Genomic DNA, 22,700 nt, shown 5'->3' with positions numbered 1-22,700 from the left:
TCATGTACGTCCATTGGGGAGTGGCCCGTGCGTTGGGAAATCTTTCCGGCAACTAACCAGTCAAAGAAAAAAAAAGTAATACTAACTTCTAGCCATTCAATATACCATACCTCTTCCCACTACATAATTACCTTGAGCCATCACTTGTGAAAATGTCTGCCATTGGGTCATTGATCTTCTGCAATGACTGTGGAAATTTGTTAGATGAGTCCTCTGGTGACCCTACAAAAGTCATCGTCTGCAGTATCTGCGGAGCTCGAAATCAAGGTGAGTTTGACTTCATTCTGAGACGTTTACTGGGCTCACATTGATCTGATTTTTCTTTCAGATATTGTCCCTAAAACCATCGTCTCTGAATCCAAGCCCAGTGCTTTCCCATCCACCCTAAGAGCGAAAAGATCTGCCGTCCAAAATTTGACGGCTGCGGATAAAAGGACAGAAGCCCTCACACAACATACTTGCGCGAGATGTGGCAGGAAAGAGATGTACTTCACAACTGTGCAACTGCGTAGTGCAGACGAAGGCAGCACAGTCTTCTATACTTGCGTTTGCGGTTACAAGTATGTGACTTGACTATTATTGGCCAATACATTGGTCATTTGCACACGGCTAACATCCGATCACAGGGAGACACAAAACAACTAAACGTCAGAAAAGTCTTCTATTTTGGGTTCACTGCTGTACATCTATGAAGCGAAAATCATTTAAGCCACTGTAATCTTTTAGTTCGCAAGAATTCATCAAGCAGCAGATACAGCAGCTGACGCTGCTGAATCCGGCACCAACGCATACTCCATCTCTCCGTTCTTCTCAAAATCCGCCATGTCTAGGGCCACAATAATGCTGTCTCTCACCACCTGCTCTGGGTCGTTCAAGAACTTTCTCAGGGTATCTTCCACGCCTTCAACATCACCCAAGCTACCAAGAGCCTCGGCAGCTTCGTGTCGCACCATACCCATTTCTTCCTGGTCGCTGAGGGTTTCTGTGAGACTGGGGACAGATGCCGGGTGGCAGAGCTGACCGAACACAAAAGCAACTTCATGGCGGAAGAGAGCGGAGGGATCCTTGAGTCCTTTAGCCAATGCTTCGACAGCCTCGACTGCTGTAGGAAGATCAGGGGGTGAGGCAAGGTCACGCAGGGCAAACATAGCGCGGTATCTTTGGAACAAGGGAAGCTTTGTGTCGAGCAACGTTGTTTCCAAGTCGGAAATAGAAGGCTGGCTAGATGCCATTGGGAGTGGTGGAGCTGGATCAATCGAGGTAAAATCACTACATTGAGGAAGAGAGTATTATTAGCCAAGTATCTAAAAGATTTGCGGAATATGGGAGGTCTTCGATTTGGTTGTAATACCTAGGCTTCAGCTTCTCGTTCTTCCTCTCTTCCGAATTCTCCCACAGGATTCTGTCGACGGCGATGTCGCATGTCTCTCGAATGACATCCTCTTCGTTCTTATCGTCCCGAAGAGCCTTCAGGACGTCTAGACTACTATCGAACCCCAGAGCACCGAGGCCCTCTGCGGCTTCATGGCGACACATTGCATCTTGTTCCTTGTTCTTCACCACTTCCAGTAGGTAAGACACAGCGTCTAGATTCCGGGTTTGGCCCAAGCAATATGCGAGTTCATGCTTCAGCAAAGCTGAGGACGACGTGAACCCTGCTGCGATGGCCTGGATTGCAGGGAGCGTCTTCTCAGTGGGCGGTTGCAAGCAGGCAACGTACTTAAGGGAGAAAAGGGCGCGGAATCGGCGAGCAAGCGGCTCAGACTCGTTGACGAGAACTTTGCGAAGAGTCAGGATGGTCTCGTCCACTCCCTCTGGATGGTCAGCTGCAGTCGAAGTCATTATGTCCTTGTTCTGTATATTTATAGGAATGGCCCAGAAGGAAAAGAAAGTATGAAACCACCGGGTATATGGAAATTTTTCGATCTTATCTTCACCAGATAATAAATTTTAGGTGGGGTGGCGGGGTTGCTCTGCCGCGACTAAGCCTGAAAAGAAAAGGAGAGAAAAAACTTAGTACCTTGAGATCTTTTCTATCATAAACCTTCGTAGACATATTTTCTATCTTATCTCAGGATATTGGACGATCGTTCAACCACTGACTGGAGAGATCATGCAAGTAGGCCCTACCTCCATAAGACATATCGTTGGAAATTAGATGTATGAATTTCTATCATTCTCTATTGAAATTTAAATCCAGAATCATTTACAGTGAAAAAGAGATTTAGAGCAAAAAATGTTTGAAGATATGACGATCTTCGTTTCCTCTCGATATCTTTATTATCACTCATTGAAAAGCATACTCGGCGAGCGCCCTCCATAGATACCGTATTTGCATTAAATAAGTCATCCATGTAGGGGACTACGTCATCCACAGTCCATTTAAAAACAACTTCCTTTGCTATATTTATAGAGAAACCGCGTGGAGCTCTCCAATCAAGCAGGTACAAAACTCACTAGTGCTGCTAATCTTGAGTAGAGCTGACTACCTAGCTTTCTTGATCATGGGGAGCTCCAACAGGTATTAACCCAGGAACAACCATGAAGCCTATACTCCCTTATCTAGTAAACGATACTCTGGAACCTAGTCTTCAGTAAATGGGGTTTAGGAGGCATGTTAAAGGGACAGAAAACACCAGGAAACAATTCTGAAAGAGTAAAATCTGAGGTTATATACAAGATACACTTGATGAAATCGATTACTTGGTTCTGATATGCTTGATCTTCTTTGGCTCATGGAGGAAGTTGTTCGCGTACGCCTTAGGAACGAATCTGCGCTCGTTCGGCTCTTGGACAAAATACTCATAGCCCTGTTTCTGCGCGAACATGATGGCATCTTCCTTTGACTTGAAGTTCAAATTGGTACCCTGCATGCCATCAGCAGACGATTGCCAGCCCATCAGAGGGTTCTCCCAGCGGTGACCCTTCTGCAGCACATCCCAATCCATCCTCCACTGGTGCTGATGCCAGGTACCGGACTGCGTAGCGGGCTTCGAAGGGCGGTAAATCCTAGATGGTGTATTTAGTAGTTGAAGTGGAGGGTCGGAGTTGGCACCATACCTGACAGTGCGAGCCTGAAGGTCAGTAGGAGCACCAGAAAGAACAGCAGCAGGAACGGTATCGCCGGGCTCGCTTCCGTCCATGACACGCTTAGGCACAGGAGAGAATTTTCTACATCGTTGTCAGCTAAATCGCTACTGGCGTTATGTTGGTTCCCTTACGAGGTGCCATGATCAATAGTAGCCTCGTAATCCGGCTGGTGGCGGGCCATTGCCTCAGCAGGGCCTTCCTGGCGGATCAATGAACTGTCCTTGGGGGGTACCGCCGGGGCATCAGTAGGGCTGGTTTTCACAGAAGGGTCGCCTCGAACGGTGTTGGAAACGAAGCGAGCATTGATAGGCGCAATAAGCCTGCCAGCTCGGAAGCAGGCAGAATTTCCTGCTCTGAAAAGTGACATGATGGCAATTGTGTCCGTCGTTGGCTAAACAGAACAAAATGTCGAGAGTGTAATTGCTAGGTGAGGTATGCGGCAAGTTGCCGGGTCGTCAAAGCAAACCCAAATCCGGTTAGCGCAGTGTGAGGCTCCCTGCGTTAGGAACCGCTCATCCGACAACCCGCTTTCTGTTGGCACTTCTCTCCTCTCTGCCATTAGCCATCATCTCAGTTCACTTGCTCGTAAAAAGGTGAGAGAGACACCTATGAGATAGATCTTGTCTGTCTTGTTTGTGATTGGTGTTAACTTCAGTCTTTCTAACCCGACTTAGACACACAAGATGAGCTACATCACTCGCCGAGGTCTTTCGACCCTGATCCCTCCCAAGGTAAGAACCCGCAAAGGGAAAGAAAACGACGGAACCTTCTTGATCAATAGGTACTGATTTGTGTTCAGATCGCTTCTCCTAATGTGAGTCATCCTTCCCCTACTTTCATGGTTCTCGACGGTTATTGAAGTCGCTTCGCTCGGATCAATCTCTTCTTCTCTTGGAGACTCTGTAGCATACAGTTTCTACCGCTCGTGACTGGATATGACTAACACTTGGAAAGGCGATTGGCGCTGCTAAGGATGCTGCTCGTATGGATCGCGTTGTGAACTTCTATGCCCGCCTTCCTCGTGGCTCCGCCCCTGAAGTTAAGCCTACTGGTCTCATTGGCCGCTACCAGGCTCGCTACTTCGGCAAGAACCCCTCTGCCGCACGTAAGTAGTCAAGCTCGCTCTGAAAGTTGTGGATAGTATTCTCTAACGTTTTGAATAGCCTTCGCTCATGCCATCGGCGGCATCCTCCTTCTGGGTTACAGCATGGAGTACTACTTCCACCTTCGTACGTTTTCCTTTCTACACCATACTATGAACCTGTGATTTCTAATATACTTGCAGGCCACCACAAGAACCACCCCCACTAAATCATTACGCCATTACTTGAGGGGCGCGGAGGATTTGTGTATATACCGCTGACCTAGAATGAAGGCAATGTAGAACACATGAAAGCTTACAATCATCCAATCACCTACACCTCCGTGCTCTAGGCTAGTCTCCAGATAGACCGTGCGTAGTATGACTAGTTAAGAGACAAAACAAAAACAAAAACATGTGCATTTGAATTGTATCCGAGCATTGTTTTACGGAATGTGATCATTCCTTGACTGTTATTATGTAGGCAGCAGTGGTAGTAATGTGCCAGTGACAAAGTGTTAGGGTAATGTGAATTCAAGAAGAAAGAAAATGAAATGAACAAAAAGAAAAGAGTACAATAGTTTTAGATAGAATTCTATATAATGGGGAAATTGTGAATGCGAGCATCGGCCGTAACAAGTCCAGCCCAGCCACAAAGGTTTGCTTTACTTCACTGTTCCTCCCACGCTAACCGAAAACAGCCACCCTTAGTCTCAACCTGAACCGCCTATCCGTCCATGACCTGCTGCCATCACCCGATCACATCAACCTGAGAAGCACCACTTTACTGTTAAATCTCCCTGTGGGGACTTACTGGGCAGTTGGCTCTCACTTTTCCTCAAGAATTTCCTGCCCGCCCGACCTTCTTCTTCCGAGCTTTATCTCCGCTTCTTCACCTAGGGCGTTCTCCGCTGTCTACCTGGTCGTTTGGAGCTTTTCACGGCTCAGACAGTTGAGCTAGTAGTTCGACCGTGGCGATTCTCGATACCTGACACTAGGTACTTCTCAGACTGTTCCTTCAAATCTAGCCATGAGTTCAACCTTATAGTCGCCACTTGTTGCAGTGTTTACAATTTCAGAACGCTTGTCTAACAGATGTCGCAACCTGTTGGCCTCACAGACTCGAGAATTGTTATGGCAGAGCAGAGCAGCCACGATGTGGTAAATCAAACCCTGTCGGGCGGCGAGCCTTCGCCTTCCGACGTTCCTGCGAGCACCAACGACAAGAAATCTGCCGGAGGGGACGTGGGGGAGATCAAACATACCGCAACGACGCAACCCGAAACGGACACGAACGCTGAACAAGGCACACAGGAGACGGGTACCTCAGAAACACTTAACAAAAATCACGCTACTGGGAAGGATGTGGAACAATCAACGACTGTGAGTCCTGGTGACCTGGATATTGTATGGCTCTCTGCTGAATCAGACACAGGATACTTCAAGACAAGGTCCTAGGCCCGTGGCGACACGGGCGCTTGAATTGAATGGAGTGACATCTGGTTCCGATGCTGGAGAAGACACGGCCTCACAAGGTGGTTCAGAGTCCGATGCTAGTCGAACGGAGAGCAGACTTCACTCGCGTGCAAGTTCGACAAAAAGACCAACGTCATTCAAGCCAGTTTCCTTCGCGAAATTTTCGGTACCTAAAGCTCCAGGAACACCTCCGACTGCCAAAGTTTCCGAAAAAGGTATTTATCCTTACATGATACCACACATGATAAATATCTAATCGGTCATAGCTCCGCTGTCTTCAACTACGCCGTTGGGGGCACCGCTGCAAAGCTCACGACCACGCTTGGTCGCTAAGACTACCAGCAGCTTGCGCGACTCATTATCGAAAACTGGGACGAGCGCAGCAAGGCTGGGTGGAAGTGGACCTGATCCAAATCAAGTTTGGAATAGGAATCGACGTAAGGCGTCATCGTTGGCAAATTCTAGAAGCCCCGCTAACTATGGATTGTATATAGCGGTCCAACAGACTCCACCGAAGCACCTGACCGACGAAGAACTTAAGCAACAGTATGGAATTCATATGACGTCGCGTATTCAAGAAGATGGTGGTGGCACTGAGGGGAAATGGGCCGATATAGACGATGATGAAGATGACTGGGCTCCGGAAACAATTGAATGGACCGATGGAACGAAGACAAATCTTTCCCAAGTGGAACATTCTGCGGCGACAAAGCAAGAGAACAAGGCCACCACAGAGCTAAGGGACGACTTTCCTCCTCCACGCTCTGAGCAACCCCTCACTGCCAAGGAGACTGCGAAATTAGTTCCAAAGCCTATGACTTCGGTTGGACCGAACCCTACTGTCCTCAGGCTAGGAGCAAACGCAGAAAGGCAAGCAAAGAGTGCTAGCATCTCTTCTAAAGGCACAAATGATAAGTCACCGTCGCTATCTACAAGTCCGGCACCGCCCCCGGCCAAATCACCATGGGCTCCTTTACCACCAGTTGAGAGAGTATCTCCTGTCATACCTCCTATGCAAGTCCAACCCCAACTACATACTTCGCCCAGGGAACCGCATATGATGGAACGCTATAGTGGAGCTACACATCCGAAGGAGATTGCGGCAGACGATTTCAACCGATCATGGAGGGATACACAGTCCGGTACCCGTGAGCTTTACAACTCCCGGTCAGGTCGCTATGAGCCAGTATCTGAGACTAGGAAGGGAACTTGGCGTACTGAGCAGAGCTTCCGTACCCCAGCTGTGTTGCAAAGGCCAGTGCAGGGCGAACAAACAGGGCCTGCGGAGCCTTCCCCCGCATTTCAGACACATAGGTCGAGCGGACAAGATGGTGTCCACTGGACGCGTCGGCGAACTTCGTCTAATGTCAGCGGCGGGAGTGGCAGCTTTGCACGTCGGATGTCAATTGGTCGACCTGATGGAGCTCAGCGGTCATTTGAGACTAGAAGAGGGTCACAGGCGAACGGTATGGTTGAACCGCCGTTGCCAGGCCTGGTTCCTTCAAAAGAGGCGCCTTTGCGCGAACCTTCGCCCGCTCGACGTGGCCCCGGTCATTCATGGCCTCCGCGCGGTGCAGCGGACGTACATGAAAGGGCTCCTGGTGCACCTGATGGCACGAGCCAGCCATACGTTCCTTACGGTCCTAACCAAGCGGGGGCGCCGCAAGCACCCCAGGAAGATCCAGTAATCATGCAAGAACGTATCATGAAAGAAAAAAGGATGGAAGCTCGGCAGCGAAGGCTGGAGCAAGAAGAAAAGGAGGAAGCTGCTAAACGAGAACGGATCCGGCAGAAGCTCGAGGCGCTTGGTCCGCCTCCTGAAAAGCCCAAGCCGCAGCGCAAGGAGACTCTGGACAGCAGTAGGCCCGACACTATTCCCTCCCCTGTTGTTGCCCAGACATCCCTGTCACCTCCCAAACCCCCAGTGCCGGAACCAACAGGGGAACCGAAGCAATACGGCATGATGAAGGTCCATCATCCAGACACAGTAAGAAAGCTAGTGGAGAGGGAAAAAGCTACTGAAAAGTCGGCGGCCCATGCTCGGCGCGTCCCTTCGTCTCCCCAAGAGCCTAAGCCTGACACTACCGAACTCCAACAACCTGCCGATTCTCAAACACAAACACCTGAAAAGTTGACAGACAGCAGGCTTGATGAGCAATCATCCCAGTGGAGGGGTGGTCTCAATACTTCTAGCTCATACTCACCGTGGTCTCCCAACGCCAAATTAGTCGGGACGCCTCCTTCTATAGCCAATCCATGGAAGCCCCTTAGCAGTGACAAGACCTTGGGTAACGGCATATTCGACCAGACTCTTGGCGGCTTCCCGCCAAGGGATCTTTCCCTGCGCAGCCATCTTGGTTTAGATCAACCACCTGTCGCTCCAGGCTCACAACCGTTTTCTGCACCTTCTCGATCTCCTCAAGAAGCTACATCGATATCACCCTTACCGTCTTCTGAGGTAAGACACACTTCATACGAGTCTATAAACCCCATCACCCGCCCTGGACCCATCGGACCTCCTAGTTCGCACCATCCTCCGTGGCAACATGACAACCGCGTTGCTGGGACTGCTGCCTGGAATAACTTCCATGCAGTTGCCGCTAAGCGCGAAGCAGACGAAAACGAAAAGCTTCGCAATGAGATGAATGCGATGCGCGAGGGGCCATCTTCTCTACAGGCAACTTTCAACGAAACCTGGCGCCAGGTACGCACTGGAGACCAGGCTGGGCAGAGACATGTTGTTGGGATATCTAGAACAGCAGACAGCAGCGCGCCAGTCCCACCAAATCCTCTTCCGGGGCTGGACCATCCTGTTGGGCCTCTTCCGTTCACAGATACCAATCCACGCCCTCTTGGCAACGTTCCTGTTCGTAGTTCACGGTTCTTCCCACAGGCTACGGAACAGTACAAGAAGCCATCCCTCGAAGAAGACGATTTTATTCGCAGTCCCTCACCACCTCCACCGGAGGAAATGTCGACTCATCCGGTGTTCACAGGCAATACCAACAAACCCTTGGTACATCTTCCTGCGCCAAAGCCCATTGTCAAACTCCCCCCGAAGGTTATCGCGCCACCACAACCTCCTCCCACATTCGCTTCCATGGCTGCCGCACCACCACGCCCTCATTTCTCCACTGCTACGTCGTGGCAGGAGAAGATCAACACCCTATTTGGCAAAAAGACGGTGCCTGAGAGGAAGACAGCTTTGGCGGTCACGTCAGCCTCCAAAGAACCCCTAGATGTATTACATATAGCTGCAGCTTCAGTCTCGCTTCCCCAACATGGCGAGCTGCCCGTAGGAGACGGTGAGATAACTGCCAAACAGGTTGAAGAAGCCGAAGAGATCTTTGAGGACCGTGAAGTGGGATCTTTACCCGTTGTTCGAGTACCTACGAATGCTCCTCCGGCAGCGTGGCATGCGGCACCAGCGCCTTCGCAGTCGCGACTACGAGCTAAACATTCGAAGCTGATGCAGGTTCATAGCGTTGAACCATTTTCATTCGATTTTCATGATAAAGATAGTTCGGGAAATCTTCGCGCTTCCATCCGCTTTCCAGGTGCAGGTATTGCGAAAACCGTTATCCTTCCGAGAAAAGCAGGGAGTCATAATCCCCGACCACGTGGAACTTTGAGCTATAAGCCTCGAAAGAATACGAAGCTCCGTGAGGGACCTGGAAGTTCGAATTCCAAGAAATCATCTTCCTCGCAAAAGAGCAATGAAACAAGCTCTCCACGGCACCAGTCACGCAATGCTTCATGGGGCCCACGTACATATAGCGGGTCTCGCTAAGCGGAGTGCGGAGATATCCATGCGGAATAATGTCCCGTTCTTTGAGTTACGTTTCAGGGTTGAAATGGCATTTGCCAGGTTTCCAATATTCGTTGAGCGTCTTTTTTCAGTATTGATGAGCTACGCCAGTAGGGGGATCAACGGGTCTGGTTTTGCCTTGAATTTCTAGTGCTCCTATTAATGTCCTTATTTTTTCTAACCGTACATTATTTCCTCCTTTCTACCTCGTCGGAAATGGCCTTGGAGTAACATCGCCATATTTGAGAGGGATGGAGATTTCTTCCCACTTTCGCATACAAAGCACCAGTCCTGTGACTTATTCTACTGTCTTGGAAGAATTCAAATGTTCGGGTCTGTCCTACTTTTCTCTCCTTTATCTTTCTCTCGTCCTTTTTCTTTCCTCCCTCGTGTTCCACAATCAGACTCTGTGCTGTTCGATATGTACCGATTCCTCGTTTTGCTCGTTCACTTGTCCCCAAAAATCCTGTTTCGGGCTCTACTACATCTATACGTCTCCAGGAAATTTGGCACGCTAAGCGAAGCCTATGTATTCCTTTCTTTCGATATCCGAAGCTAAGATCAGTATTGGGACAGAAGTGCGAAGCTATGTCTTGAGCCTCAATATGCATTATCTAGCATGGTGCCAGGCAAGGTCTGCATTAAACTTCTCTTTTACATCTCCAGGTAATTCTTGCATTGTAGGAGGGGTAAGATAGACTCTTATTCCTCTTATCTTTTCTCGAGTGCTAGATCTAGATATCTACGAATAGAGACATTGGACAGTGGATTTAGCATGTTTGACTGTAAGTATATTATAATCGTATTCAGCCCCAACATCGTCAAGAAGCATTCAATCCAAACCACCCTCGGAGGAAAAAATATCACAGAAATACCCAAACCCACGCTAATGATATCATACACATACTCAACACCAAATGCAGTAATTTATGTACAAGTTAGGGTTGAAAAAAAGGTAAAAAAAACCAACTTTGCCTTGCGAGAATATATTTTCAGCCGGGATTTCATGTGCATCACCAATTCCATGTCCGACTTGACGCTGTGAAAACGGGAGGCTTCCATTGTAAGCGTGCAGGGTCGATCTTGCGCGACCCTTTGATCTTTTCTTTTTCAAGGCGTTTATTGTGTTGTTCGACGACTTGATCTGTGAGGACGATGACCCAATTTCCTTTCTGTACTGTTTGTTAGTCACTTCTTCCGAGCATACCAACGGGTATACGATAACGTACGTGGTATCTAAGCATGTTAAACACAACTAGTGTCTCATGCACATCCTTCTCGGTCATCGATGTTAACACAGCAAGCTCGTTCTCGCTTATGGACTCCCGTCCCGGTTCTATCAGTAATTCCACGAGTGTTTCTCGCCAGTATTGCCGATAACTTAGCAGACCCAGGTCACTTAAGGGTTTTTCTGGAGAGCCAAGCTTCCCTTCTCGCTTGCTAAGCTCATAACTGAATGAAATAAGGAGACGTCCGTAGCCGAGACGCTGGTATTGCGGTAATGTCAAGATACAGGCCAAGTTGTAGCCTTCGGCGGAATCTTTCTCTTTGGAAAAGTAACCCACCAGATGGCAACCGGTCTCATCTCGAGTAGCCATGCAGTAGAAAAGGAAAGGGTCGACGTCGTAGTAGAGTGTCTTGTGGTCAAGAAAGAGTTTGCTGAGAAGGCAAAGGTTGCGGCACCAGGTACGTTGGCGTCGACCGTCCACCTCAAAGAATGATATATGGTCATCACGATAGATCTCGTTTCCGGGGGGGTGCACAAGGGTACATTTCGCACGGTGGCGCTCAAAAGCTCGCTTGTTATCGAAATAGCTCAAACAGAACTCATCGATGTAAACCATATCGACATCTGAGTATGAGGCAGGATACGGAGAGAAGTACCAGGGCTCGATGTCAAACTTGCCCATTTGCAGGCGATTCAAGTTACGCACACGATGGATTTCCGTTGGATTCTGGGTCATACTTCCGCTTGTACGCAACCGCTCGATTTCCTCTTCGCGTGACATTTTACCCTGTTCATGCTCCTCTTTGGTGTCTGTAAAGCTGACGCCAATCATGTCGACATCTTCGGATTCGGGCCTAGGGGTGACGTCCGTGGAAACAGCTTCTGAGTCCATGATGGACAGATTTGCAGGCGTCTCATCGCGGTTTTCTTTCCCGCCTGCTTTGGACGGACGCTGGGCTTTGCCAACATTGGCATTTTTACCCGTTAGTAGATCTGGGGTTGCCGAAATTTCACGGCTCCCAGCTCTGGCACGCTTCTGTACATTCTTACTTGGTGCCTTGTTACCAGGACCGGTCTTTTTCTTCTCTGGTTTCTCCGGCTGCGGCCATTCAACCTCGTGAGATAGATCAATCCTTACGGAATCAATCCATTCTGCAACCGTGTGAGCAGAATACTAGAAGAACTTTGACGTCAGGCTTACCATCAAGACGTTTATTGAAGTCAACGTAATGGACGCTGCAGGTTGTTAGCATGTTTGAGGCAGATAAGGAATATATTTATCTGACACATACTAGAAACTCGGACCATCTTTGCGCTGTCTAATAGATAGAATCTCTGCTTTTCTCAGTTCCCCATCCTATGAAGAAAATATGTTAGAATACACTGTATATACTTTGAACCCAACATATGTCACGTGATTAAATGAAATTTCGAGGGGATCAAAGAGCATCCAACCTTTTGAACCATAGCCTTAACACCGATCCTATCGCTCCGATTAGTTGATGCGACCGGTAAAATCGATACCAAAGACACCGTAGCCAAAATTCCTACAGATATTAGGGGACTTACCGGATAGTATTGAGGGTGGCGAATCCCTTCTCGACGGGATCTGGTGTCGCTGTGGCCTCCCCATGGGAATCTCTGACGCCCATCGTATCGGGGGGGCGGTTCTTGATTAGTCTAGTGGTGTTCTATAGATGGATATACAAACGTGGAGGGGATTCGCGATGCAAATGGAGAGGGGCGATACTGGAGGGGATGGAGGATTGTCCGTCGCGATGATCAGAAGAGACCGCCTTTGAAGCTGTTGGCCTGAGCTTCCCGATCCGTTCATCGTCCGTTTTTGGTAACCTTACATTTGCGACAGTAACATTGATTGATATTCTACCATAAATGTACGTTCCATTTGAGGATGCAATTGCTCCCTATAATTTCCATTTTACCTGTGCCAGTATCTCCTTGACGGCATAGCCTTGAGCCAACGACAAGTAATCAAAGAACTTCCAGTAGAATCTGATGTACACGCCATGAATGAAGACCTGCAGTAAATATTGAGGAACAAGAAGAAAAATTCATAATTGGACTACATTTCGGAGTACAGAATCCAGGTACTAACCTCAAGCTGCAGGTAACATCAATGCCATCCATTAACCATCCCGCCCGTCCCTGCGACAAGGTCATCAAGCTCCTCCTTTCTGGTTCGGTATACTTCTTGAGCTTCACGCTCTCGTCTCATGACGAAGGCCACGTCATCTCGCAGCTTCTCAAGTCTCGTAGAGATAGCAGCCTCCTCAGAAATCTGAAGATTATGGAACGCATCCAACTCATTCTTTGACTTCTCCAAAGCGGCGCTGGCTTCAAGTATCTTGGTCCGTAACATCTTCGCGCGGTTCTGATATCCACCGTAATGTAGCGCAAGCTTCTTCTCAAGCTTGTTTCCTCCCTCTGCCGTGGCAAGTAGGGAGGCTTGCACATTGTCAAAAGCACCAATCAGACGTTGTTCTTGCTGATACTCGTCCTCTTCGTCGTCAGCATAATCGGAGAGGCCAGGAAGGGTTTTTGAATGTGTTGCTGTCCACTGAGAGTCAAAGCTCTCTATCCACTCCGGTTTCTTTTCATCAGATGTGGCTTCGGCGATAACAGCGGCGCGAGCTGCTTCCATCAATGCGTCATCAAACCGTTCTACCTTCCGTGCTTTGCCCTCTACCTTAGCACCAGCAACAGGATGTTTACGGGCATCATGGGCAATAAGCAAGGCAGCCTCTAGAGATATCATGCCGGTGATTGGATCCGTCACGTGCGAAGCACGTTCGATCAGCGCGTCTATATCCAAAACGCTTGGACGAGGCAGTGATCGTTGATAAACTTGCGACTGGCGCTTTAGTTCGGCCTGAGCAGCCTGTTTTCGCGCCTCTCTTTCTCTCCTGTCACGCTCCGCCATATCCTCTTCCACGTATTCTTCATTGGCGGTTGGCTCCGCTGACTCTGAAGGAAGTTCTTCCAATTCCCATTCAGTTTCTTTCGGTTTTGGCAACGCAGAAAGCTTGCTACGAATGGTTTGGCGAATGAAGTTCTCATGCATCTTGATCTCCTTCGGCGTGCTGCCAACAATTTGGCCCCCTTCCATCTGGTTCAGGGAGAAGTGATCACGGGGGGTTCGCAAAGGAGTCGCTCCCGGACCAACACCTCCCCGCATGGGTGTCGCGCCAACACCGTTGGTCTGTCGAAAGGGCGTTGCCATAGGGTTCGGGGTAACGATCGCCTGGCGCCGGGGTGCGATACCGTCAAAACCGGTAGAAGATCCTCCCTCATGCAAAGGAGTGTTCTCGCCTCCAAGCAATGACGATTGTGTTTCAGTCAGGGCTCTGATGTTCTTGATCTCATTGGCAATATGGTCCTCCTCCGGGGGAGCGCGAGGAGTCCGGATTGGTGTCCCGCCAACAATCGCGGAATAATTACCAAGCAAACCTCGTGTCGTTTCTTCATCACCAGCCAGTTTGCTAGCCTTGTCGCCTGCCATACCCATCTTGATGATATCCTCCATTTCGCTTTCACTAACCTGGGGGCTTGGAAGAACAAGGGCTCTTCTTTTGCTGCTCTGCTCCGCCTCGCGGATCTTCTGCATTTGACCAGCTCTTGCTGCTGCTGCAGAAGCTGCAGAATTGCTATTCTTGTCATTTTTCCTCTTCTTTCGCTCCGCCTCGTCATCCTGGTCTCCTTTGCGCTTGTTCGCAAGCTGCTGTTTACGGGGGTCGAACATTTCGCGCTGCCGCTCATTCCGAGCCTCCTCCTCTATAGTGTCATAGAAACCAGGTGCTGCCGGTTTTTCGAACGGAATATCAGCATTGTAGTCCATTTCCCCTTTCTTTCGAGTGACAACCTTAATGTTGATGCCAGCATTTTTGAGCTCACGGCGCTTCTGAAGCACAGCAAGTCTTCGGGATTCTTCCAGTTGTCGTTCTCTAGCCTTGCGCTTTGCTTTCTTTCCTTGTGTGTTCGCCAAACGAGCTCGAGCTTCACTCAACATTTCTTTCTCATCTTCATCGAGATCAATTGTATCCGGGCGAGCGGGCTTCGATTCAGGATCGGGATCTAGTTCGCCGGGCCTATTCAAAGTTAGAGCCCTAGGAATCAACGCAGAGCTCATGTACGCATTAACATACCGTAACCGCCTCACATCGTCCGCACTTGGTGCAACAGTTTCTCCACCCTCTGGGCCTCCTAGGCCAAACTCATCATTTTCACGAGCTTCCGCCTCATCCAACAATTTCTGATAACGCTCGAGACATTGCGTAGCTGTGCGTCCTACAATCGGTGCAATCGTACGCCACTGAGTGGGCATCAACTTGGCCAAATGTAACAGCTTTTCGTCCTCTTCCCTCGACCACTCCACCTTCCTGATACCGGGATCCAACCATTCCACCCATCGTGCCTTGCATTGTTTAGGAGTTTTTCTTGCTAGCAGTGAGGATACTCGCGCCCACTGGTTGAGACCATATTTGGATACCTAGAAAAGAGCATCCATCAGTTACCGTCAGATCGCATCACAGCATTCTGGCTTAAAATTTGTTAGACGCTCATGGTTACTTACTGCCGCCCGAAGTACCTCATCTTCGATATTTGTCCTAGTCCAAAAGTAAGTAATTGGTCAAAGTAAACATCGCAAGTCGCAAGAGCTCTAACCAGACACCTCCTTTGACCACCGGCATGGCTGTTAAATTTCCGCAGCCGTTTTCAAAGAAATCCACGCCAAATATCGTATCAGTATGGGGGATCGAGCTAAGAGAAGATGTTAGAATTAGCCTCTGAGGCTAATAGCTGGAGTAGTCAATGTCGACTGTGAACCGGCGCGGGCGAAAAGAACGACGCTAAGTCAGTCTTGACCAGCGTCCAACTGGCCCGCGGTAGCCGCGAAGAGCTTTAGCGCGACAGGCGCAGTAGAGTTCAATTTAATCGCCCCACAGTGCGGCATTAGGTAAGCTGGCCCAGATTTTTGGTCGCAAATAATTCAGATTATCTATTAGCGCAGAAGGTGAAAAAGAAAAGATTTCTAACGTTCCAGTTCGATATTGCAATCTTGTTGGCAAGGTCATCAAGATGTCTCCTTCCACTGATGCTCCCAAACAATTCAGCCAACCTTCGCGTAAGGGCAAAAAGGCGTGGCGTAAAAATGTGGATGTCACGGAGGTTCAAGAGGGTCTCCGAATGTTGAAAGATGAAGAAATTAAAGGGTAAATACGACCTTGCGCACTTCTTGCCACTCGCATTAATATGTTTCTCAAAGCTAACCTCATATCATAGTGGTGTAGTGGCAGAGAAGCCGTCTGAAGAACTGTTCACCATCGATACCACCGGCTCAGCAGAAGTCCGCAAAGCAATCGAGAAACAGCACAAGCCGCTGAAATCAAACGAAATCCTTGCCCAACGGTCGGTAATTCCGGCAGTAGATACCCGCAAACGCAACAGTTCCAAAGTGACAGATGGTGTTCTTGAGCCGAAAACTAAGAAACATAAGAGCGATTGGATTACCCGCAAGGATTGGCTGCGCTTAAAACAGGTAGCTAAAGAGGGCAACCCTGGCAAAAAGGCTGAAAATGGTGAATTCTACGATCCTTGGGCGGATGCGGAAGACCCAAGGCCTTTGGATGATCCGCAATTTGATTTCTTGGAGAAGCCGAAGCAGAAGGTCGCGCCTGACACGATAAGACGAGCCCCAATCTCACTTGCTGCAAATGGAAAAGCAGTTCCTGCTATCCGCACGCCGAATGCCGGCACGAGTTACAACCCAACTTTTGAGGACTGGGATCGTCTCTTACAGGAACAAGGTGCTAAGGCGGTAGAGGCAGAGAAGAAGCGCCTGGAAGAGGAACTTAGGGAACAAGAGAGGCAGCGTTTGGTTGCCAAGGCCAGAGACGACGACGGGACAGTAAAGTCTGATGATGAAAGTGCTTGGGAAGGGTTTGAAAGCGAGTACGAGACCCCGGATTGGCTGAAGAAGAAACGCCCCGAGAGAAAAACAAAGGCACAGAGGAACAAGATCAAGCGACGTAAGGAGGCGGAGAGGCAAGCAAAATGGGAGGCACAGATGAAAAAGAAGGAAGAGCAAGTTGAACAGGCTAAAGCTATCGCTGAGAACGTCCAGCAGCGAGAGCTCGAGCGTACCGAATTGTCGGATGACTCCGAGGGAGAAGGCGATGATACTGTTTTACGGCGAAAGCCCTTGGGAGGAAAGACCTAGTATGTTTCCCTATTCATGCTCAATTCTCGTTCAGCTACTAACTTCCATTTAGTGCACCTGAGCCGAAATTGGAGGTTGTTTTACCAGATGAGCTGCAGGACTCACTGCGCCTGCTCAAGCCAGAAGGTAATCTACTCGACGACCGGTTCCGGACGTTGATCGTTCAAGGAAAGCTCGAGTCTCGAAAGCCGGTGTCACAGCCTAAGAAGGCGAAGAGAAAGGTAACAGAGAAGTGGGGATACAAAGATTTCAAGGTCCCTGGCTTGTAAATAGATTCCCATTTCGTTTTGATGTCGATTTCTTTTCCATATAGACCTCTATTGTATGTTAATGAGCCGGTGTTGAATACAACAAAAAAGTTCTCGTGCTTCCCAATACCCCTCAACGAATTAACTACTTCATAGATTATGGACTGTGAACTTCACTTAAACCGTAAGCATCCAGTATTAAATTACCTCAATGGTGTGTTTGGAAGGGAACCGCAGCGTTCGAGAACCCAAAGTGGGACCGCTCCGAAAATTTAACTTTAGCGCCTTTGATCGGATTTATCGTTGATTTATTATTCTGGAAAAGCCGCTCCTCCGCATCAAGTATATTTTCCTTTCTCCTTACGTCGCCAAACAGACACTGAACATAATGCAATAATACCCGTTCAGCTATTGGAATGGACGTGAAAACACTTTCCAGCAATTGGAAGAAACTCCAGGAGACGCTGAAAAAGGATACCGTCTCTAGCTCTACGAAACGCAAGACATCGGACCGAGAGGGCCAAAATGGTCTGGTGAAGAAACGGAAGACGGAGACAGTAGAAGGGAAAACCAAATTTGAGCAATCCCGTGCGCCAAAAAAAGGGAAGAGAATGACCGACAGCGCTGCACATGGAGGCAAAGATGGCGCCCAGGAAGGCGTTGTGAAAACTGTCTCCCGGAAGAGTTCTATTGCTTCGATTGCGCCACGGCCTGAAGGGAAGATTGCAAAGGTTAACGAGGGCCGGTCAATGATGTTAGTCCTTCTGTCGTCTTTCTATTGTGTTATTTGTTTTGAGACTTTACTAACCCCCATGCTAGTGCGGAATTAGGTAAATATGTTGCAATGGACTGCGAGATGGTGGGAGTCGGCCCTAACCCCGATCACGACTCCGCTCTTGCGCGCGTCAGTATTGTCAATTTCAACGGCGAACAAGTGTATGATTCCTATGTACGGCCGAAAGAAATGGTCACCGATTGGCGAACACATGTGAGCGGCATAGCACCGAGGCATATGGCGGAAGCCCGGTCCCTCGAACAAGTTCAGAAGGACGTTGCAGAGATTATGGATGGGCGGATCCTGGTTGGGCATGCCTTGCGGAACGACTTGGATGCTCTCCTCTTGAGTCATCCCAAGCGTGACATTCGAGATACTAGCAAACACCCTCCATATCGAAAGATTGCCGCCGGCGGCTCTCCTCGCCTGAAGATGTTGGCTGCGGAATTCTTAGGCTTGGATATTCAAGGCGGGGCTCATTCTAGTGTGGAGGATGCTAGGGCTACGATGCTTCTATATCGACGTGATAAAGATGAATTTGAGAAGGAACACATGAAGAAATGGCCTGTGCGAGTAGTGGTTGAGAGGGAGAAAGGAGATGACCAGAAGAAGAAGAAGAAGAAGAAGAAGAAGACTCGTAAGAGGTGATTATCTTTGTCACATAGTCATACTTATCTTATTATACCCAAGATATATTGCGTTTGAAAATCATCTGGTCCGAGGACTTTGGATATTGAAATTCCGGATTACGTACTATAACTCCAGCGAGCATATATAATCAACTGCATTTTATTGCATATTTTTTGCCTTCGGCCTTCATCCACGCATTCTTGAAATTAAGATATGTGGGAGTTGAGCACGCTCATACTAAATCCCCGATCCACTGACGGTCTGAGATCGGAAATTTCCGCTCTAGTGTCACTTTACACGATGAACGCGACGCGTTCTTCTCCCGCCATCAAAGTGTCATCCAACAATCAAAATCGATAAGATACCTTATGTCCGATTCAATTACTTCTATTTCTACACGAGCCAATTACAGCTAGCATTCAACATATCATGTTCGCCATCCAACCCCAGCAACAGCCAGAAACCCCAATCTCCACAGACAGTGTTACCCCAAATATTCTCCCTTGCCGGATCCACCGCGATGGTCCAACGGGGTCGCTGAACCGTTACTGGAGGCCTAGACCTGATGAAAAAGGTCAGCACTTATCAGCTTTTCAAGACTCAAATGCTAACTGATGCAGATAAAGATCTGCAAACTGCCTACTTCCGCGGCCGGAAACTTCAGGGCCGGCGTGTTGCGGTTCCAGAGGGATATGAAGGTAAGAGAATATTTAGTGGCAACGGTCACTAGTTCTGTGGGCTTTCTAACGATATAGTGTAGGTGTTGTTGCACTTCCAACAGAACGCGTACTGCCATCGACCCGAAGAAACACAGGCTCTGCGATCAATGGGGAAGCCGAGCAAGAAGAGCCAGTTAAGATTCTAGAGAAACAGGCAACCTTTGATGAATATGTTGTGTGGGGGCATGAACTGGCACCTGCAGCCGACGACTCCTTTGTCAAGGGAGTTGAAGAGTGGCTGAAATTGGCTGAAGCGGTGGGTTATCGCCTTACTCTATTCTTTCTATGTGATCAGAGGCTGATTGGAAATAGATGCATTGCCAACCTAGGGATAAAAAGAAGTCCTCATGAACCTGGCTTCCGGGTAGGCTGGGGATATCCGATGCAACGAAACCATTCAAATACGTATACGGTTCCTGGTGAGCACTACTCAAATACCAGGATAAACGTCCCTGGAGAAGCTGCGATGCCGCCTGACGAGAAGCGGCCGACCTTCTCTACTCAGGTAGCCGCACATGGATATCTTCGCTTTGTTACACTTGGGTAGATAGTGTTGCTCGACACAGTCGTTCACCATGCGCACAATCTTGCTTATGGAACCCTGGAGCAATCCGATCTGCTTAGAGATACGCAGCTAATTTTCGTGGAAATTCACTTCCTATCGGCATCGTACACTTTACCCTTCGCCTGCGTCCATTTTTTACACATACGAGCACTTATCTACAGCTCAAGGCCCTTTGGGGTTGCATATACTATCGTGTTCGGTGTCAAGGACATTGCTTTGTTAATGCACGATATCTAGAAGCTACATGCAGCGCCCCAAGAAGTTCTTGTTATCTTATTATACAACCAAATTTTTACCTATGTTTTTGGAAGTCAAGAATTGCATTGTTCTATTCAGTTGAGACTAGTGTAGATGAAGAGGATCAAGGGGTACACTATTTATCGATAAGGCTGATAAGCCCTGACCGCCCAACTATGAAATCAAATATGGGTGAATTTAATCGAGGCCATTCTTTAACTTTCTTATACCCCACACCATCATGCAAGCCAACAATAATGCGAAAGTGGCACCCGAAGTACTGATCTCGAGATTTGAGATTAGCAGGCTGCTCAGACAAGGTTTGGACCCTCTACTCTATGACAATAGACACCGCACCGAAACGGCCATCTTTGAACGCCACTAACCAGAAGGAAAAAACAACCCGTATAGATCAAAGTGGCCGTCGGATCGCTCTTCTAGGAACGATCGAAGGGGAACAAGGTATTCTCATAGCCGAACGAGCGGCCTTTGCAACCGAATCCCTCGAGGTCCTAAAAGCGTTTCACTCTGCAATCACCCGCGTAAACAACCTTGGGGACAATGACATCTACCGCTGGTACCTGGCCTCGTCGGGCATAGAGGGGGAAGGCCAGCAATGCGCGGATCTCAAACTGAACCTCATCTGGCCATGTACCGGGCAGCATATCAAGAAGTACTCCGATCAGATCCTGCGCATGGTGACTGAGACTCCGGAGATCTACCGCGAATATATCCGGCCATATATGAGTGCCAAGCGGGAGGAGGGCCGGTTGAACTGGGTGTTTAACATCCTCGAGGGTAGGACGGAACAGGAAGATGTTATTCTTCGGGATCAGGGTCACGGCCCTGAAGATGGGTTTTTGATGCTCCCGGATCTTAACTGGGATCGGAAAACGATGGGCTCGTTGCATCTGCTAGCTCTTGTACAGCGGAGGGATATTTGGAGCTTACGTGACTTGAAGAAAAAGCATATCCCTTGGTTGCGGTATCTGCGCCGGCGATTGCTGGAGGGTACGGTGAATATGTATCCGAATCTGGATCAGGATCAGCTCAAACTTTACGTGCACTGTAAGTGATATCATTTATTCATACTAAGAGGACATTCATTGACGGCCGGTAGATCAACCGACATATTATCATTTCCATGTCCATGTTGTTAATGTCATGCTTGAGGCGGGCGCTACGCAGGCTACTGGCAAAGCTTTTGGGTTGGAAAACCTTATATCTCAGTTAGAAACTATCTCTGGCGGCAACGAAGCGGGTATGGCGGATGTCAGCTTGACATATTTCCTTGGGGAGGCCAGCGAGCTGTGGACTGATATCTACGAACCATTGAAACGGGGAGTAAAGCCATTACAGAACTAGGACCGTGTTCAGCTAGCTTTCAACGACTAGAGCATAGATACGGTTATGAACGAGACGAACTCATGACAGGATGCTGGATTTCATGACAACGGTCTGCATAATTTCTCCGCTATATAAACCCGATCTTGGGTGTAATCAAATTATTTCTTCGGCACAAAGTATAAATAAGTAAAAACGTCACATGTCATTCGACGTAAGGCGGAAACATATAAGTTTAATTTAGTGACCCCGCAGACCAACTCCACTTGAACCTCAAAACCTTCCATTTCACCTCCAAGATTCCATAGTAACACATCCAAACAAAGCAGTTAACACAAAATGACCGACCGCGTCGACGTCCCAGAGACCAACAAGGCCTTCGTGCCCCTCGGTATATCCAACCTCAACAAGGCCAAAGGCAAAATGGCACCAACTGACGCATAACAAATCCAGAAAACAACCCAGAAGTGATGTCGCACCTAGTCCATCAACTCGGCCTCCCACCAACCCTGGGTTTCACGGATGTATACTCAATTGATGAGCCAGACCTCCTAGCCTTCGTCCCGCGGCCCTCGCACGCCCTCCTTCTCGTCTTCCCCGTCTCCAAAACCTATGAATCCTCCCGCGTATCTGAAGACAGTAAACTCACCGAATACACCGGCTCCGGGCCCTCGGAACCAGTCATGTGGTTCAAACAGACGATCCGGAATGCCTGCGGTTTGATCGGATTGCTGCATGCTGTGTCCAACGGGGAGGCCCGGAAACAAGTTCTTCCTGAGTCGGATTTGGACACTCTTCTGCGGGATGCGGAGCCTCTTGGTCCCGTTGCTAGGGCGGACTTATTGTATGAGAGTAAGGCATTGGAGAGCGCTCATGCTGATGCGGCGAAGTTGGGTGATACTACGGCGCCGCAGGCGGAAGATTCTGTTGATTTGCACTTTGTGGCGTTTGTGAAGGGGGCTGATGGCAGGTTGTGGGAGTTAGATGGGAGGAGGAAAGGCCCGTTGGACCGGGGAAGGTTGGATGAAGGGGAGGATGCATTGAGCGAGAAGGCTCTTGATTTAGGGGTCAGACGGTTCTTGAAGACTGAGGCTCAGGGTGGAAATCCAGATCTGAGGTTTAGTCTTGTTAGCTTGGGGCCTGTTTTTGATTGAGGTTTTCTCGTGTATTCCCGTCTGTGTATACGTATTGAAATAGGTGTTCTGGGAGTTTCTATGTGCTGGGCTGGCTCCGGTCAGAGTGGTTAGTGTGAAGATGGTTA

At 48.8% G+C, this 22,700-nt stretch overlaps 10 protein-coding genes across 10 annotated transcripts; 7 read left to right on the top strand and 3 right to left on the bottom strand.

Annotated features, from left to right (window-relative positions):
• Positions 1 to 152: 152 nt before the first annotated feature.
• Positions 153 to 645, top strand: BDW43DRAFT_313887 (DNA-directed RNA polymerase I core subunit RPA12; the record flags this gene model as incomplete). Its single annotated transcript, XM_032047691.1, has 3 exons — positions 153 to 267; positions 329 to 560; positions 627 to 645. The coding sequence occupies 3 exons, from the start codon at positions 153 to 155 to the stop codon at positions 643 to 645; spliced, it is 366 nt and encodes a 121-aa protein (XP_031897462.1).
• A 95-nt stretch (positions 646 to 740) lies between these two features.
• Positions 741 to 1,842, bottom strand: BDW43DRAFT_313886 (deoxyhypusine monooxygenase; the record flags this gene model as incomplete). The annotated part of the gene is made up of 2 exons (XM_032047690.1): positions 741 to 1,269; positions 1,352 to 1,842. 2 exons carry the CDS (start codon positions 1,840 to 1,842, stop codon positions 741 to 743), a joined length of 1,020 nt encoding a protein of 339 aa, XP_031897461.1.
• Positions 1,843 to 2,526: 684 nt separating this feature from the next.
• Positions 2,527 to 3,523, bottom strand: BDW43DRAFT_162052 (ETC complex I subunit). Its single transcript, XM_032038609.1, has 3 exons — positions 3,222 to 3,523; positions 3,061 to 3,171; positions 2,527 to 3,009 (listed from the first exon to the last, which is right to left on the bottom strand). Exons 1-3 carry the CDS (start codon positions 3,455 to 3,457, stop codon positions 2,700 to 2,702), a joined length of 657 nt encoding a protein of 218 aa, XP_031897460.1. The 5' UTR covers positions 3,458 to 3,523; the 3' UTR covers positions 2,527 to 2,699.
• A 103-nt stretch (positions 3,524 to 3,626) lies between these two features.
• On the top strand, positions 3,627 to 4,571 carry BDW43DRAFT_285217 (F1F0 ATP synthase subunit f). The gene is made up of 6 exons (XM_032042917.1): positions 3,627 to 3,683; positions 3,765 to 3,821; positions 3,890 to 3,904; positions 4,045 to 4,195; positions 4,254 to 4,319; positions 4,376 to 4,571. The coding sequence occupies exons 2-6, from the start codon at positions 3,774 to 3,776 to the stop codon at positions 4,399 to 4,401; spliced, it is 306 nt and encodes a 101-aa protein (XP_031897459.1). The 5' UTR covers positions 3,627 to 3,683; positions 3,765 to 3,773; the 3' UTR covers positions 4,402 to 4,571.
• A 369-nt stretch (positions 4,572 to 4,940) lies between these two features.
• BDW43DRAFT_161987 (uncharacterized protein) lies at positions 4,941 to 9,540 on the top strand. The gene is made up of 5 exons (XM_032038608.1): positions 4,941 to 5,169; positions 5,251 to 5,554; positions 5,607 to 5,862; positions 5,914 to 6,084; positions 6,142 to 9,540. Exons 2-5 carry the CDS (start codon positions 5,267 to 5,269, stop codon positions 9,435 to 9,437), a joined length of 4,011 nt encoding a protein of 1,336 aa, XP_031897458.1. The 5' UTR covers positions 4,941 to 5,169; positions 5,251 to 5,266; the 3' UTR covers positions 9,438 to 9,540.
• A 928-nt stretch (positions 9,541 to 10,468) lies between these two features.
• cef1 (putative cell division control protein (Cdc5)) lies at positions 10,469 to 15,392 on the bottom strand (the record flags this gene model as incomplete). Its single annotated transcript, XM_032045219.1, has 10 exons — positions 10,469 to 10,627; positions 10,685 to 11,835; positions 11,885 to 11,919; positions 11,976 to 12,040; positions 12,139 to 12,166; positions 12,253 to 12,353; positions 12,836 to 14,789; positions 14,847 to 15,190; positions 15,275 to 15,308; positions 15,367 to 15,392. 10 exons carry the CDS (start codon positions 15,390 to 15,392, stop codon positions 10,469 to 10,471), a joined length of 3,897 nt encoding a protein of 1,298 aa, XP_031897457.1.
• Positions 15,393 to 15,780: 388 nt separating this feature from the next.
• Positions 15,781 to 18,592, top strand: BDW43DRAFT_302340 (Nop53-domain-containing protein; the record flags this gene model as incomplete). Its single annotated transcript, XM_032045218.1, has 5 exons — positions 15,781 to 15,914; positions 15,985 to 16,920; positions 16,974 to 17,186; positions 17,609 to 17,923; positions 17,989 to 18,592. 5 exons carry the CDS (start codon positions 15,781 to 15,783, stop codon positions 18,590 to 18,592), a joined length of 2,202 nt encoding a protein of 733 aa, XP_031897456.1.
• Positions 18,593 to 18,789: 197 nt separating this feature from the next.
• BDW43DRAFT_285203 (ribonuclease H2 subunit C) lies at positions 18,790 to 20,304 on the top strand. Its single transcript, XM_032042916.1, has 4 exons — positions 18,790 to 19,148; positions 19,201 to 19,272; positions 19,335 to 19,549; positions 19,606 to 20,304. The coding sequence occupies exons 1-4, from the start codon at positions 19,004 to 19,006 to the stop codon at positions 19,642 to 19,644; spliced, it is 471 nt and encodes a 156-aa protein (XP_031897455.1). The 5' UTR covers positions 18,790 to 19,003; the 3' UTR covers positions 19,645 to 20,304.
• A 48-nt stretch (positions 20,305 to 20,352) lies between these two features.
• On the top strand, positions 20,353 to 21,522 carry BDW43DRAFT_161909 (putative mRNA decapping hydrolase). The gene is made up of 2 exons (XM_032038605.1): positions 20,353 to 21,163; positions 21,216 to 21,522. The coding sequence occupies exons 1-2, from the start codon at positions 20,434 to 20,436 to the stop codon at positions 21,458 to 21,460; spliced, it is 975 nt and encodes a 324-aa protein (XP_031897454.1). The 5' UTR covers positions 20,353 to 20,433; the 3' UTR covers positions 21,461 to 21,522.
• Positions 21,523 to 21,642: 120 nt separating this feature from the next.
• BDW43DRAFT_161903 (ubiquitin carboxyl-terminal hydrolase) lies at positions 21,643 to 22,679 on the top strand. Its single transcript, XM_032038604.1, has 2 exons — positions 21,643 to 21,830; positions 21,893 to 22,679. Exons 1-2 carry the CDS (start codon positions 21,779 to 21,781, stop codon positions 22,591 to 22,593), a joined length of 753 nt encoding a protein of 250 aa, XP_031897453.1. The 5' UTR covers positions 21,643 to 21,778; the 3' UTR covers positions 22,594 to 22,679.
• The last annotated feature ends 21 nt before the right edge of the window (positions 22,680 to 22,700 follow it).

This window comes from Aspergillus alliaceus, assembly GCF_009176365.1.
Source record: "Aspergillus alliaceus strain CBS 536.65 unplaced genomic scaffold BDW43scaffold_41, whole genome shotgun sequence".
Classification (NCBI taxonomy): domain Eukaryota; kingdom Fungi; phylum Ascomycota; class Eurotiomycetes; order Eurotiales; family Aspergillaceae; genus Aspergillus; species Aspergillus alliaceus.
This window is presented reverse-complemented; position numbering and strand designations above follow the sequence as displayed.

Coding starts and splice junctions, on each gene's coding strand:
- BDW43DRAFT_162052 (XM_032038609.1), bottom strand. CDS start 3,457: ATGTCACTTTTCAGAGCAGGAAATTCTGCCTGCTTCCGAGCTGGCAGG. Junction 3,172..3,221: donor ACTATTGATCATGGCACCTC/GTAAGGGAACCA, acceptor ACAACGATGTAG/AAAATTCTCTCCTGTGCCTA. Junction 3,010..3,060: donor CTTCAGGCTCGCACTGTCAG/GTATGGTGCCAA, acceptor TACACCATCTAG/GATTTACCGCCCTTCGAAGC.
- BDW43DRAFT_285217 (XM_032042917.1), top strand. CDS start 3,774: ATGAGCTACATCACTCGCCGAGGTCTTTCGACCCTGATCCCTCCCAAG. Junction 4,196..4,253: donor CAAGAACCCCTCTGCCGCAC/GTAAGTAGTCAA, acceptor CGTTTTGAATAG/CCTTCGCTCATGCCATCGGC. Junction 4,320..4,375: donor GGAGTACTACTTCCACCTTC/GTACGTTTTCCT, acceptor ATATACTTGCAG/GCCACCACAAGAACCACCCC.
- BDW43DRAFT_161987 (XM_032038608.1), top strand. CDS start 5,267: ATGTCGCAACCTGTTGGCCTCACAGACTCGAGAATTGTTATGGCAGAG. Junction 5,555..5,606: donor ATGTGGAACAATCAACGACT/GTGAGTCCTGGT, acceptor AATCAGACACAG/GATACTTCAAGACAAGGTCC. Junction 5,863..5,913: donor TGCCAAAGTTTCCGAAAAAG/GTATTTATCCTT, acceptor AATCGGTCATAG/CTCCGCTGTCTTCAACTACG.
- BDW43DRAFT_285203 (XM_032042916.1), top strand. CDS start 19,004: ATGTTCGCCATCCAACCCCAGCAACAGCCAGAAACCCCAATCTCCACA. Junction 19,273..19,334: donor GGTTCCAGAGGGATATGAAG/GTAAGAGAATAT, acceptor GATATAGTGTAG/GTGTTGTTGCACTTCCAACA. Junction 19,550..19,605: donor GGCTGAAATTGGCTGAAGCG/GTGGGTTATCGC, acceptor GATTGGAAATAG/ATGCATTGCCAACCTAGGGA.
- BDW43DRAFT_161909 (XM_032038605.1), top strand. CDS start 20,434: ATGACAATAGACACCGCACCGAAACGGCCATCTTTGAACGCCACTAAC. Junction 21,164..21,215: donor GCTCAAACTTTACGTGCACT/GTAAGTGATATC, acceptor GACGGCCGGTAG/ATCAACCGACATATTATCAT.
- BDW43DRAFT_161903 (XM_032038604.1), top strand. CDS start 21,779: ATGACCGACCGCGTCGACGTCCCAGAGACCAACAAGGCCTTCGTGCCC. Junction 21,831..21,892: donor CAAGGCCTTCGTGCCCCTCG/GTATATCCAACC, acceptor TAACAAATCCAG/AAAACAACCCAGAAGTGATG.